Consider the following 14,642-nt stretch of genomic DNA (forward strand, 5'->3'; position numbering starts at 1 on the left):
GTAGAGTATTTTTATTATTCTTATAAATACTAATGATTTAAACTATTTAAAGATGGATAAAAAATATAAAAATGAAATGAAATCGAAGATCTAATGTTTTTTCTTCATTTTTTAATTATTGATTCAGTTTACTTTGTAATTGTTAATTTTTCATTTCCTAATTTTAATTTGTAATTTTATTTATTAATTGTTTAATAATCTTTTGAAGATACTAAAATATAAAGACTTAATTGATAAAATTGCTTTAAAAAATATTTGGAGAAAGACTAATTAAAAATTTTAAGTTGTATGAATAATTTTTTTATAGTTTAAACAATACTTTGAATTTTCCTTTGCTTCATTTGGTTAATATATAATTGTTTTTTTATATATTTTTTTTAATTATTAAAATTATATTTATTTTTAATATAGGAATTTTTTAAAAATTAGAATAGGGTCTTCAGATTGATTGGGTCGGTTCTGGATAGTGACATGTGTGATTACGTTTAATTAATTAATTTTTTAAAATAAGTATCATTGTTGATGTGTCAGTATAGTGTACGATGTTGGTGTCATGCACGATGTTTAAGAAGTGCATACCGCTGAGGCTCTTATTGGTTTTGTAAAAATGGAAGGAGATATTTATGTGAGTTGTATGGAGAATTATTGTATGCTTTTTAAAGAATCTTTAGCATAAGTTCATTATTTCTTTGTTAATTTCATTATTTCATAAATTTTTAGCAATTACTTGCTTTTACATATTTTCTTGACAAATTTACTATTGTCTTTAGGTGTGGTCATTGTAATACTCTTACTTATATAAGGATATTCTCTTGTCTAAGATTCCTATTATAGTTAGCTTATAATCTTAATTTGGTAATTTTCACTTATGACTAACTATATCAAGGTTGATCCTAATACTGTTTTTACTATTTATTTAGACTTATAAAAAGGTTGTCACGGTATTCAAGTCAAAGGAGGAAATAATTATACTTAATGTCAATGATAACAAATACAAAGGTTTGGTAGAGAAGTGAGTGCAATAACATCTTTTTATTTGACGAATACAATATTTTTTTTAATTGTATTTTTTATTATGGGGTCTATTTTTTTTATTTGCCCCGAGCTTCTAAAAATTCACAATCGATCCTGATAGGAATCACTCTATATATGGTCGGTCAATATAATCTATGTGTTCAAGCGATTTCTGAAGTTAAATTAAATTTTCAACTCCCAAATCGCAATGCATTAGAAAATCGATGGGACAATTAATCAAAAATTATATTTATCAATTTAAAAGAACTAATTAATCAATAATGATAATAACAATAATCAAAAAATAAAATAAAAATAATAGTAATAATAATAATAATTAACAATATTAATAATTAGCATCGTCATTCTAGTTTGTTTCATTTTGAGGTCCCCAATATTCTTTATAATTGAGAGCGGTATGAGATTTATGTTTTCACCTAAATCAATGAGTGGTTTTCCTACACTTAGATTGCCTATAGTGATAAGGAATTATACGCTTCCTATATCAATCTCCTTTTGAGGTAAGGTCCTCCAAATGATGGCTCTGCAATTGACTTCTAATTGTATGGTCTCTTCATATACATACTTTCTCGTTTTTGGTAGGATTTACTTCATGAATTTTGCATATGTAGGCATTTGTTTTAATGCTTTAGATAATGGTATTCTTATTTGCAATTTTTCGAAAAGACCTTAAGTCTTGCATATATCGATCTTTATCTTTTTTTAGTTGGAACCCGTGGGTAGATTTGGTTTTGGGATAATGTATTCTTAATGTTGCGTTTTTTCTCCCTTGCGGTATGGTGTTTGGTTTTTGGTTCCTCCCTTTCCTTTTCCAATTCTTTTTCTTCCTCCTTATATTTGTACTCCTATTTATTTTTCTTCTTTATCTACTTTTTCTTGGCGTGTTTCTCCTGGTCCAACAATAATCCTTTTTGTTTCTTCATTATTGTTCCCACCAGTTTTACCACTTCTGGTTATGGCAATTTTGTAATGTTCTTCGTGGTCTAACAAATGCTTGACTAAATGACCAATTTGAGTTTCAAGGTTCTGGATAGAAGTATTGGTGTTTTCTAGTTGGCCATGGTCAACTGCATAAACTGGATTAGTGTAGTTTTAATATGGTTATCGGTTTGATGGTCCAACTTCTGATCTTTAACCTTGGTTTTAATTATTTCTCCGCTGAAATTTGTTATTATGATATTGCCCATTCCTGTGTTGATTGTTGACATAGTTAACTCCTTTATCTGTAGGTGGATAGAATCCAATAGGATAATCACAACTACATAACTTGTAGTATGTAATTTGCCTTTGCTTAGGTGCCTCGTGATTTTCTTTAAGTTGTTAAGTTAGCTTGGATAGTTTCTTTGAAAGCTCATCTACTATCAAAGTTAACAACTTGTTTTGTGCCAAAATGATGTCATTGGTATTTAGCTCCATGATGCCATTCTTTTTTTGAGTTGGATTTCAGTTGTATTGACCTTGATGATCACTTAATGCCATTCTTTATATTATTATGGTTGTGTCTTCGATACTCTTTGATGTTAGCGAACCACCCGTTGTAGAATCTTACAGTAGCTTTGTTTGTTGTTGCAATCCATTTATGAAGATGTATAATTGTGTGAGGTCATCAAAACAATGGTTTAGACATCTTCGTAGCATGGATTTGTATCTTTTATAGGCTTCACATTAGGTCTTTTACGTTCCTTGGGAGAACACGATGATGATGGTCTTTGCTTCTCTGAACTTATTATGGGGAAAGAACTTGTTCAAAATTTGTTTCCTCAAGTAGGTTCCAATTAAACATTACACGTGCCATCTTATCTAAATACCACTCACCGGCCCTTCCAATCCATGAATATGGAAACATACTCATGAAAATTGCTTCTTCAGCTTTAGGTGCTCCGCGAGTACCAAACAACTCATAAAAATTAATGAGATGTGTATAAGGGTCTTCATAATATGATCTTGCAAAAGGGTTAGAATAATTAATTTGAAGCAAACGAGATTTCATCTGAGTTTGGCGGATGTTCCTTTGTGGTCTGACCATATGAGTAAGATGTCTTTGGCTATTGTGGCACGACATGCCACCACCGATGTTGTATCCGTTGTTTCCACTGTTTCCATCGTTTTTGTTTATATTTAGATCCTTGGCATTGTTGTTGTTGTTTCCAAGATTTGTCATTTCTTTTGGTTTAACTGAATATTTTGAAACATAAGTTGTTACTATTTGATGTTTTATCTTGGCTAGTTGTTTTTGTTTTCTGGTTTTTCTATTGTTTTTATGGGCATTCCTTTTAATATTAGAATCAAACAAGAACTGTCTATGGGAGTTTTACCTCGCATAAACAAATTTCACAACACTAGCCAACATATTTTTAATAGGTTAGTTGAATAAAAGAAAATACACAAAAATATAAACAAATGTGAACACAAATACTTAAAATGATAAAAACTATTGTAATGCTTAGTCTCAAAAAGTGGCTCCATTTTGTTATTCATAATATCAACAAAAGAAAAGTAAGTATTAAGATTATTGTCTCCACATGGACTAATGCGATTTCAAAAGTTGTCCAACAATTTATATGATTTTAAGAAAAGTTATGTAGATGTTTGTTTGTTATAAGATTTAATGATAAAATAACGGTAAATGAATTTGGTGTTTTATCAGATGAGAAAACTTGTTGGGGTTAGATTTCATCGTCCTACTTTCAAGTATTATGGTGATTGGTAAATGAATTTCTAATCAACAGTTAATATTACCACTTATCACTTTGTGCTCGTTATTTATGTCTAAACCAACAACGTGAAATTAATCGTATCGAATAATAAACAATCTCCCAACTTACTAACCAATACGATAACATTAAGATATGATAGTATATGTAAATGTTAAACCTAAATCTATGTGTAGAGTTTAACATCTAGCAGATGAAAAGCTTTGATCCAATAAAGAAACGTATTTCTCAATTCAAAACCATGAAAACATGATCTAGTTAGCTACTTTAAAACAAGCAATAAACATGAAGATAATAATCAATATTAAAACATAATCAGAGTTACATGAAATGCCATGATCAAGATTGATACATGAATATTCAGAAGATTGCATCTAATATCGACAAAAGAGAAATTAGTTATTCTTACTCACAGTAGTTGTACAATGACGGTCTAGAAGAAATAATTCGAATAACATTTGCGTCCATTTCTCGGAAAGTGCTTCTGTCTCCAATCTTCCATATTCCTTTCTCTTCAACTGTCTCAAAATTTCTGGCAAAATAACGACTTGAATGGTTTGGTCTGGTATTTATAAAGCTTTGCTAAGGCATTCTTGTTTAGTGAGCCTAATTTTCTTCCCCTTAAAGTCATGTTCATCGCATCCCCAAGTGGTTTTGGTCGCCATACTTCACTTAGCGCGACGCTCTTTCTCGCATAATAAACAAACTTTCCTTCACTCTAAAGTAACTTAGCCAAGAAGTCTCTGAACCCCCTTGTCTCGGTTAGTGAGTATCTTTGTTCCTTAGGAAGTGACTTTGCTTTAAAGTTTTCTTTGAACCACCATATCTCGCTTGGCAAGATCTTGTGTTTTGTTTGGCAAGGAGATCCCTGGAAGTTTTTGTCCTATTTTTGGCTTACTAGGCTTTTGCTTTGTTTTGAAGAGGTAAACTGTCATTTTCACATGTACTTGTGAATAACATAGTTAAAAAACTAATACAAATGTTTTATCTTTTTTTTAATGATAATTTAGAGGTTTTTCATGTGATTACTTGTAATTTAAATTAATAAGTGAGTATGTAAAATGAATAAATTTATGGTTTAAATTCACTTTTGATCCCCTTAGATTGATCATTTTTTACTTTTAATGACATGACATTGATGGCTAGATTATTTTTTTATTAACATTTTTTAATTAAATTAATTATGTATTTTAGTTAATGATAATTTATTTATTAATATTTATTTTAATTAATATGTTTTTTATACAAGTTTTAAAAGATAATTATATGGACTTAAGATTAGGGGTGGTAAAATGGATGGATTTGATGGATATGGATTGGATTGTTAATGGATGGATCAAAACAATCCATTAGTCCATTAACAATACACTAAAAGTTTTTTAAAAATATCCAATCCAATTCATCCATTAAGAATAAAATTCATCCAATCCATCCATTATCATATTTTTAGTGGATGGATATCCATCCATCCAATTTTTTTCTTTGATTTTTTTTTTTAAAAAATCACTTATTTTTTTCAAAAAGTGTTTTATTTTTTTTAATAAAACAATATCAGTTTTTTTTCAAAAAAAATATATTTTTGTATTTTCGAAAAAAATAATTTAGAAATCTTTTTTTTTTATTTTTGAAAAAAAATATTTTTTTTATATTCGTAAAAAAATAAAATTTTCGAAAATAAAATCAAATTTTGGTATTTTTCAAAAAAAATGATTTTTAAATTTTTGGAAAAAATTGATTTTTTGTATTTTCAAAAAAAAAAAATTCGAAATTTTTTTTATTTTTATTTTTCAAAAAAAAAAAATATTTGAAAAATTTTATTTTTTTAAAATTAGATAAAAAAATCCATTGGATCATTAAAATATGTTTGATGGATCGGATAATCCATGCTTATAAATTGATGGATTTAATTCAATCCATTAACTTAATTTTTATGAAGTGGATGAATTAGATGAATTTTTTGATGGATGAATTGGATGGATTTTATATTAATGGATCCAATTGTCACCCCTACTTAAGACCCAATTGTTACCGGGGCATACTGAAACTACACCAACTAAGGATATTACATCCGACAAACTTCCATCTCAGAGTGCAGAAAAGTGAGTTCTCTCTTTTTAAATAAACTTTTCAAGATCATTATATTATTATAAGTATATCATGTTTTTTCATGTCAAATTCTAGTTATTTGTGTAGAGTTTTTACCAAGTCATATCTTTGAAATCAGACTTATTATGTATGTATTTTTTATTGAATGCATGTCCAATATGCCATTAAGAATTCCCAAAGCTCCGCAAATCCAACCAAAATTGCCGACAAAAACTTCTATGCTATCGTTGAACAAAAACAGTTCAAAGGTTTCGTCAAGTACGTATATCATATCCGCTTTCACCCCTTTTATTTCTTTTATTCTGTTATCTTATCTCCATATTATTCAATTTTCCTGGGTTGTTATGCTTCTCATTTTTCCCCAAATGCAGGTATTACAAAACCGACGGTCAGTAACTCTTCACGTTAAGTGGTAATTACAATATTATACTGTACTCAAGGCTGAAGAGTTATAATGGTTTTTGCTTTAATATGTCGAAGCAATTGCAAACTCTAGCTTTGTAACTAGTTTGTATGTAAACTTTATGCTCTTGTCTATTAAAAGAGAAATGCAGATCACATTATTGACATCTCATCAAATTATATGCTACATAATAGAATTATTGTAGAGAGGTGGTTTATGTAGAGAGATGGTTTACGGTTGATGAAGATGATAAACATGAGTTGCATTAAAAATGAGAAATGGTATAGTCCCACACTATTTTTATTAGATTTATATTTAGTGTTTATATAACTTATTTAAACCATTTCTATTGACTATATGTGGATTAAAGAGAAATTAGAAATAACTGGACTTTAAATCTATATAATTATCTTTTAAAATTTATATAAATAAATTTCTTAAAAATATATTAATTAATTTAATTAAAAATATTAAATAAATAAATAATCTAGTCATTAATATAAAATTGAAAGAGACTAAAAAAATTAAAAAATCATCAAAATTCAGGAGGTAGGATATCTAATTTTATAATAGGAGATGAATAATTTAAAATCTCAAATTTAAGAGGACCAAATATACATTTAAAATTAAAATTATTTAACAAATAAATGATGAAATATAATTTCCACGTTTATAACCTATATAGTAATTTTTTCGTAATAATAGTTTATAAGTGTGAATATGAAAGAGTAGCGACAAGTTTGACTAAAGAAATGAATGGATGTTAAGAAACTAAAGTGTGAATATCCAGCTCTAGATTGTTATACACTCCCAATTCGTTTTTGCACGCGCAATTGCTATCTATCATAATAATCTAATTGTTAAATTGTAAATAACCCCTTGGACTAAGAAAAAACAACAAAAACGTTGAGAAAACGAGAGATTCGAGAACGTGTAGTGTAGTGTAGGAGAAATGAAAAAAAGAAGAAAAAAAAAAGAATTAAAGAATATGCCAAAATATTATTCTTGATCTGTGACTCTGTGCAATCAATGAGTTACTCCAGGGAACACGCAACAAAAATAACCCTAATTTCCTTACTCAACAAGATTTATTATTTATATATTATTATTATTATTATTATTTCTCTAAATTTATTTATATATATTATATTATCCTCATCTAATCTAATGAATAATAATCGATAGAAGCATTTCTCAATTACAAACAAAATCTCATCTCATAGAGAAAGGAAAGGGAACTAACAACGCAACGCCCATTCGTATTCACATTGACTCTGCGTTTCTTGCAACAAACAAAACTCTCTTTATTTCTTCGCCGATTCCTTTTCTTCTTCCATTCCAGGTAAACAATTTTCCTCCCCCTTTTTTCTATGCTATCGTTTTTATCATTTATTATTATTTTCAATTATTGTTAATTCTTCATGTTCAATTTGCGTTATTTTAGGATATAATCGAATCCCCAATTCTTTCTTCACTTTGAATTTTAGGACTTTTCGTAATTATTCTAGTTAACTGCTTCTAAATGTTAGGGCTTGAGCCCCAATTTTGATTCCAAGAGTTGTTTGTTATTGAATCCAGAAACAAGGTCACACGTTTTTTTTTGTTATACTTGTTTGTTTGTTTGTCGGTCCCTGTTCTTTGCTTTATTATTGGTAGAACTGAGTTTGTTGCTTCTTAGTAAAGACATTTTTTAAGGAAATTTGCGTGCTTTGGTTTTTTGGATTATGTAGTGTGATACTGACAATTGGTGTTGTTTGTTCTTCTGTTGATTTTCATTTTGAGTCTATGATAGGCTTGTTATAAATGTATTGCGTTTTTGTTTGGCTTGGATTACTTTCGGTTTTATTTGCTTGTGTTGAGGTGGATGTGAGTGGTTTTTATGACCTTCTTGCATATGTTTGCAGTGGAATTCATTGGTCATTTAACAAATCGACATTGAACTAAATCTTCCTTGACCACTTATTATGCGTTTTGTTTTACTTTGGAATGTTGGAACATAGGTGTGTCATGTGTAAACCTATCAATTTGGCCTAGAAAGGGAGTCTATATAACTGTTAGTAAATAGGTCCAGGCATGTGATGCAACGGCTGTGTGGTTATAACCGACCCAAGGTTTATGATACGTTAATAGGCACCCCTTGAAAAAAAATGAAAAACAAAAAGTTTTGGATAGAACATCATGGTGGAAGTTGATCCATGTAGGCAATCCCACTTAGTGGGATAAGGCTTGTTTTTTTTTTGTTGTTGTTGTAGTAGTACTGTTTCTAGGCAGGATTTAGGGGTTAGACGCTCCTAGTCAAATAACCCTTATAGAATATATCATTACCTCTAAAGTTGTTAGAATGTCATGATTCGTGATTTGAATCACACGGTTTGATGCAATTCAGCAAGCCAATGATTTGCATCATGTGATGGATCATAATTGATTTTAAATTGTGGGATACATGTGTCATTCTGTGCTATTCATATCACCTATTTGAATTGCACGATTCAATGGTTTGTTATTCCTCTTTCTTACTATTCTTTCTCCTTTCCTCATCAAACAAATTAACATGTCACATAAGCTTAAATTGTTGTAAAGAAACTAAAGGGGCACTTGTGTTTATTTTTTCATTTCCATGTTTTTATTATTTAGAAATAGGGGTTTCACACAGCCAATCATGCAGTTGCTTACTTACTCTCCCACCTCATATGGCTTTACCTCTGTTATGTTTCCATTTTGACTAGTAACATATAACTTAGTTTTTGATTTCTGAGATTTATTCTGAAGTTGTTTTGTGAATTGCTGATAAAAAAACTATTACGGCGGCACTCAGAGTGATAAGATGACCTAGGGATTTGGGGAAAAGGACATAAGGGGTTGGAGTTAAAGAGTCATGATAGAACTTTTAAGGCGTGACATTTTTTTAAGGCGTAAGATTAAGAAACAATATCTCTTTAAGTAGTATGCTGCCTCAATCATCTGCGGGGTTGCAGAAGATAGGCATACTGAGAATAGTGATAGAACTTTAAAGCCTATTAGAAAACATGAGACTGTTGCTGCATGTAGGATGTTGAAAAGTATAAGACACTTTAGAAAGCATTTTTGGCTTTATCATAAACTATCAGTTGTCTTCGATTGACTGGTAGAGCATAATCTATTATGTAATGTCTACATAATAGCTTCTGAAATATTACTTCCACCATTAAATGGAGGGATGGACCACTGGTTTGAATTGAAATCCTCCAAGTCTTTGCGTGTACCTATTGTCTTATTAGTTAATATTCACTATTCATAGATTGTATGCTATTTCTCACCTTTTGTTGTCATCCCTGCTGCTGTTTGGTTCATTCAATGCAAAATTGAGTTTGTATCTTCTATTCAAATGAAGAAAATCTACTATGCTTTGCAAACAACAAATTTTCATTCAAACTTTGTACATGCTGATCTAGTGACCATGTTTTTCAAATTATTTCTGCTTCTGATGTGTTGAACTTTAATTTCTCACAACTATCACATTATCTGTATATTTACTGGATAAATATTGTGATTGCAGGTGGACCTTCCATAGTAGCGTGACATCAGTGGTGGAGACATAATATACATAGATGTAGCAGTGGTTATAAACTTATAATGTCTGGACTGATTGAAGGACTTCCTGATGCTGTTGCAATAAGGTGCCTTGCACGCGTTCCCTTCTACCTCCATCCAAAGTTAGAGGTTGTCTCTCGTTCTTGGAAAGCAGCCATTCGTAGCCCAGAACTATCAAAAATACGACAGGAAATTGCTGCATCTGAGGATCTCTTGTGTGTCTGTGCTTTTGATCCAGAGAACGTATGGCAACTGTATGACTCTCTAAGAGATATCTGGATTACCCTTCCTGTTCTTCCCTCAAAGATCAGGCATCTTGCTCACTTTGGTGCCGTATCTGTATCTGGAAAATTGTTTGTCATTGGTGGTGGAAGTGATGCTGTTGATCCATCGACTGGTGATCACGATGGCTGCTTTGCAACCGATGAAGTCTGGTCATATGACCCCATAATCCAGCAGTGGTCCCCTCGGGCTTCAATGCTTGTTCCCCGTTCTATGTTTGCATGCTGTGTTTTGAATGGAAAAATTGTTGTCGCCGGAGGATTCACTAGCTGTAGAAAAACAATATCTCAAGCAGAAATATATGACCCCGAGAAGGATTTTTGGACTCCAATCCCTGATCTTCACCGCACACATAATTCAGCCTGTTCAGGAATAGTGATTGGTGGAAAAATGCATGTACTGCACAAGGATATGTCAACGGTGCAAGTTTTAGACAATGCAGGGGCTAGATGGATTGTGGAGGACTGTGATTGGCTTCAAGGCCCAATGGCAGTAGTCCAGGATGCACTTTGTGTTATGAGCAATGGATTTATCATGAAGCAAGACAAAGAAGGGAAAAAGATTGTAAGTTCAGCAACAGATTTTAAACAGAGAATTGGGTTTGCAATGATTGGACTAGGCGATGATTTATACATGATAGGGGGCGTCATTGGACCTGACAGATGGAATTGGGACATTAAGCCATTATCAAATGTTGATGTTCTAACACTTGGGAGTGAGAGACCAACTTGGCGCCAAACAGCTCCAATGACACGGTGCCGTGGTACCATTGTTGGTTGTACAATTATGAGAATTTAGACCCTCTCTAGTTAGGATCCCATGTACTTTGTACTCGAGGGTATTTGTGTTGATAGCATGCGGTAACAAGGTGAGTTTTTTCTGTGCCTGTTCTGTTTGAAGCATAACCGCAGCTAGGTCCGTCACTAAGCAACCTCACTTTGCTACTTGTCATTTGGTGCTATGCAAATTTTATGGAAGATTGCTTCGCTGGACAAATCAACAATTTCATTTAGTTTTCTTTAACTCTTTTCTGGAGTGGAGGAGGTATCTTAGAGGGATTATGTTCCAAAACATCATAATCTCATAATTTTGTTAATACATGGAAATTAAGTTTGGTTATGAGATGGATTTCATTCTTTCTTCCATCATTTATCATTCTAATTTGTGTTAAAGTAAGACCTAGGATACTTTATGTAAGCTGCAAAATTTTTAAAAAAATGCTTACTTTATGATTTTTTAACAGGTAACTTGTGAAATATGAGCATATATAAACAGAAAAAACATTTACTTTAGAATTGAGTTAATTGGTAACTTTAATTTTGTTACTAATAAAATTAAATTAAAGTTTTACCAGAAATAAAATAAAACTGAAGTTCTAAAATATAGTCCTATATTGAAAATGGCTTAGCGGCATGATTAACCATTCAAAGGTCAAAAGTGTCGCGCCACAAGACAGCGATGCAATCCTAAGACATGATTAACCATCCAAAGATTAAAGTGCCGCGCCACAAGACATGGCGAAGCAATCCCAACACTCTACAAATCGCCATTTATTTTCTATTAATTTTGTTGAAGGCCAATTATAAGAGAAAGAAAGGTTTAACATGTGGTGTTAGGTACAGATGAATTATGGCAGGTGAATGATGTTGAGGTGATTAATGTTAAGATGAATGATGTTGAGACATGTGGTGTTGGATAGAGATTGGATATGTTGGTACCGAAACAAATGATGATAATGATGCGAATTTTTATCATGACAATACTTTGAATGTTATGGAAAATCTGTTACATCATGCTAATGATACAGAGGATACAAGAAAAAAAAACATAAATAAGAGGATTTGAGTGAAAATGATAGAAATGGATGTAATACGAAGAAATATCTCGTTTTCATATTATCAAAAGTTAAGTGCAAGGAATGTCACATGTCTTATCATCTTGTTTAGTTTATCTCAACCAAACAAAAAGACAACTTAGATTTTTATTAATTTTTTTCGATTAAGTGATTTCTATTAATTTAGAATAAGTGTAATGTTAAGTTCATTATTTGATCAATTTTTGGTTTGATTTTTTATTTAAGATAAGTTTAATGTTAAGTTAATGACTCGGTATGTCATTTTGATGTGTTAGTTTATGTTCCACTAGACTTCCATCATTTCGATGTTGTTAATTAATGTTGCTAGTTAATGAATGAAGGTTAATATTTATTAATTGATGTAATCATAAAACAATACTAAAATGATGCATCCAATTCAACTAAAATGGATATATTAGGCCAAACTGAATATACTTATTAATGTTTCTAATTATTAGAAAGATTTCAAGTTCCACATTGGTTGAAGATATAGTATTGAAAGAGTTTATATAGTAGCACCACTCGTCTTACAAGTCGGTTTTATAAGGATGAGTTAGATCAAGCTCTAATATGGTATCAGAGCTCATCGATCAGATCTTGGGCTTCCTACCGTTTAAAATTGATGCGAGACTTGAAGCGTTGGAAAGCTCTTTCAATGCTATATAAGATAGTAAAGTAGAAACATGGATATATGCCAAGCATGGATAGGATAATGATGCTATACTATCATGTATGTTATATGAGCGAGGAGAAATCATGTTCGTGCCATGATTCTTGTTTGGGGTATTAGTCATGAGTTTGGTTAAGCATGTTTATGAACCATGTTATGATATATGCTATGAATTGTGGTTGTGTTGATTGTGTATATTTTCGGTCTATTGTTTACTTGCTTATGTATATGTGATAATATGATTGAAAATTCATAATGATGAGTGAGGAAACCTAGGGTTATAACTAGATAAATGAACTAGAAAGATAACTAGGTTATGAAATTGACTTAGATGGCGATGTTTGGACGCAAGGGTACCTTGGTGTGTGTCGTGGACAAGTAGTCGCTAGAAATATGGTTTAGTTACGAAATAATATGCTTTATATGGAACATGCTATGTTGTTGTGTGATTAAGGTGAACGTGATTACCTTGTGATTGTCAAATATAATCACGTCGTGTTTCTATCTAATCATGTAGTCAGAAATAACCCCTTGATTGTGCCGTCCCAATTTGCGATGCTTATATAGAGTAAGAATTGGGATGTACGCACCGATACTTGAATGACCTGGGTTTGAATCCCAAAAGCGGTGGATTTCATGGTGGGTGAAAATTCCAAGGTAAAAGACTTGAAATTGGTTTAGAGTCCCATAGAAAGTGACAATTCTTAAGGTGGATGTTATCCTTTAGAATCTGAAATCCATGCGTATGTCGAAGTATGAGATATGATCCATGACCCAGGTCAATAACCCTAGATGTAGGGCTTGCCAGGGAAAGATACATATGATACAAGGATCCGTGACCCGTGTCGATAATCCTAGATGTAGGGTTAGCCTGGGAAAGATACCTTGGTATGGTTTTCGATTAGTGATTGTTTGAGTTGATGAACTCATGAAGCATGTTTTCATACATTGCGAGTTTTATGTACTTAAGTCTTTTTCCTCTTTGGACTTGAGTTAGGATTTGATTAAAATCTTGTAGAGTCGAGTGGACCCATAAGATATGGAAACTCATTGAAATTATTATCTCATCCCAATATTGTTGTTGCGTTTCAGGTATTATTTACCGGTTATATATCTACAAGAGGAGTTGTGCATTGATGGTTTAAGGGATGTTGATTATTGTGATCTTCCGCTGTGGAGTTGTGTACAATGAAGATATTGTACATGGTTCTTAGATTTTATTCTTAGGCTTTTCATTGTATAACATATCTCTTTGATGTTTAGTTTGGACATGTGTATATAATGATGCCATTAGGCTCTTATGTTGTGTCGGTACTATAAATTAACGCTTGTATGGTATTATTCTAGATATATATTATACGAGTTGTTACACCAACTTCCTCTGCTGCTTCATATCTAATGGTTAATAAATAATGAAATATTAATGATTTAGAGGAAAGATAAAACCAAAAAGTAATCCAATGGTCACATTTAGTGTTGTTCCTAGGACAGTAGAGAATAAATTGGAGAGGATCTAGATCCATAAATATGTTATTATAATCTTTCACTTCATCATAATATCAATCAATAGCCGCTTCTAGTTTTAGTGTTCCCCCTGCGTAAATTCAAGAAAGCATAACCTACTATGCCAAAATGAATTTGGTGAACAACAAGAGATATCTTACCCTACAGGGTGGAAATCCCCATAATTTCTTTCCAACATTATTAACCGTTGTAGCCATTCTAAACACAATGAAGTTACCATACCAATAATTAGGTCTCCTCTGCTTCTTCGAAGAAGATGAATAAACCCTCAATTCAGGACTATTAGTGTCGTTTCCTCATTACCAGACACTTTTTGAGAGGGAGACAAATTTGTAAAAAATATTCTTCTTCTTCATTTTTGGAATGGAAATGCCCTAATTTTAGCAAAGTTGAATAAGAAAGCAAGGTTGAAGAAGAAAGTAAGTCTGAAAAGAACACAATGAAGCCTAATTTCACAAATATTATGGGTTTTATAACATGTGA

At 31.5% G+C, this 14,642-nt stretch overlaps 1 protein-coding gene across 1 annotated transcript; it reads left to right on the forward strand.

The window, feature by feature from the left end:
* The first annotated feature begins 7,412 nt into the window (after positions 1-7,412).
* On the forward strand, positions 7,413-11,258 carry LOC127126134 (F-box/kelch-repeat protein SKIP30). The gene is made up of 2 exons (XM_051055005.1): positions 7,413-7,600; positions 9,794-11,258. Exon 2 carries the CDS (start codon positions 9,871-9,873, stop codon positions 10,906-10,908), a length of 1,038 nt encoding a protein of 345 aa, XP_050910962.1. The 5' UTR covers positions 7,413-7,600; positions 9,794-9,870; the 3' UTR covers positions 10,909-11,258.
* The last annotated feature ends 3,384 nt before the right edge of the window (positions 11,259-14,642 follow it).

This window comes from Lathyrus oleraceus, chromosome 3 (genome assembly GCF_024323335.1).
Source record: "Lathyrus oleraceus cultivar Zhongwan6 chromosome 3, CAAS_Psat_ZW6_1.0, whole genome shotgun sequence".
Taxonomy (NCBI): Eukaryota; Viridiplantae; Streptophyta; class Magnoliopsida; order Fabales; family Fabaceae; genus Lathyrus; species Lathyrus oleraceus.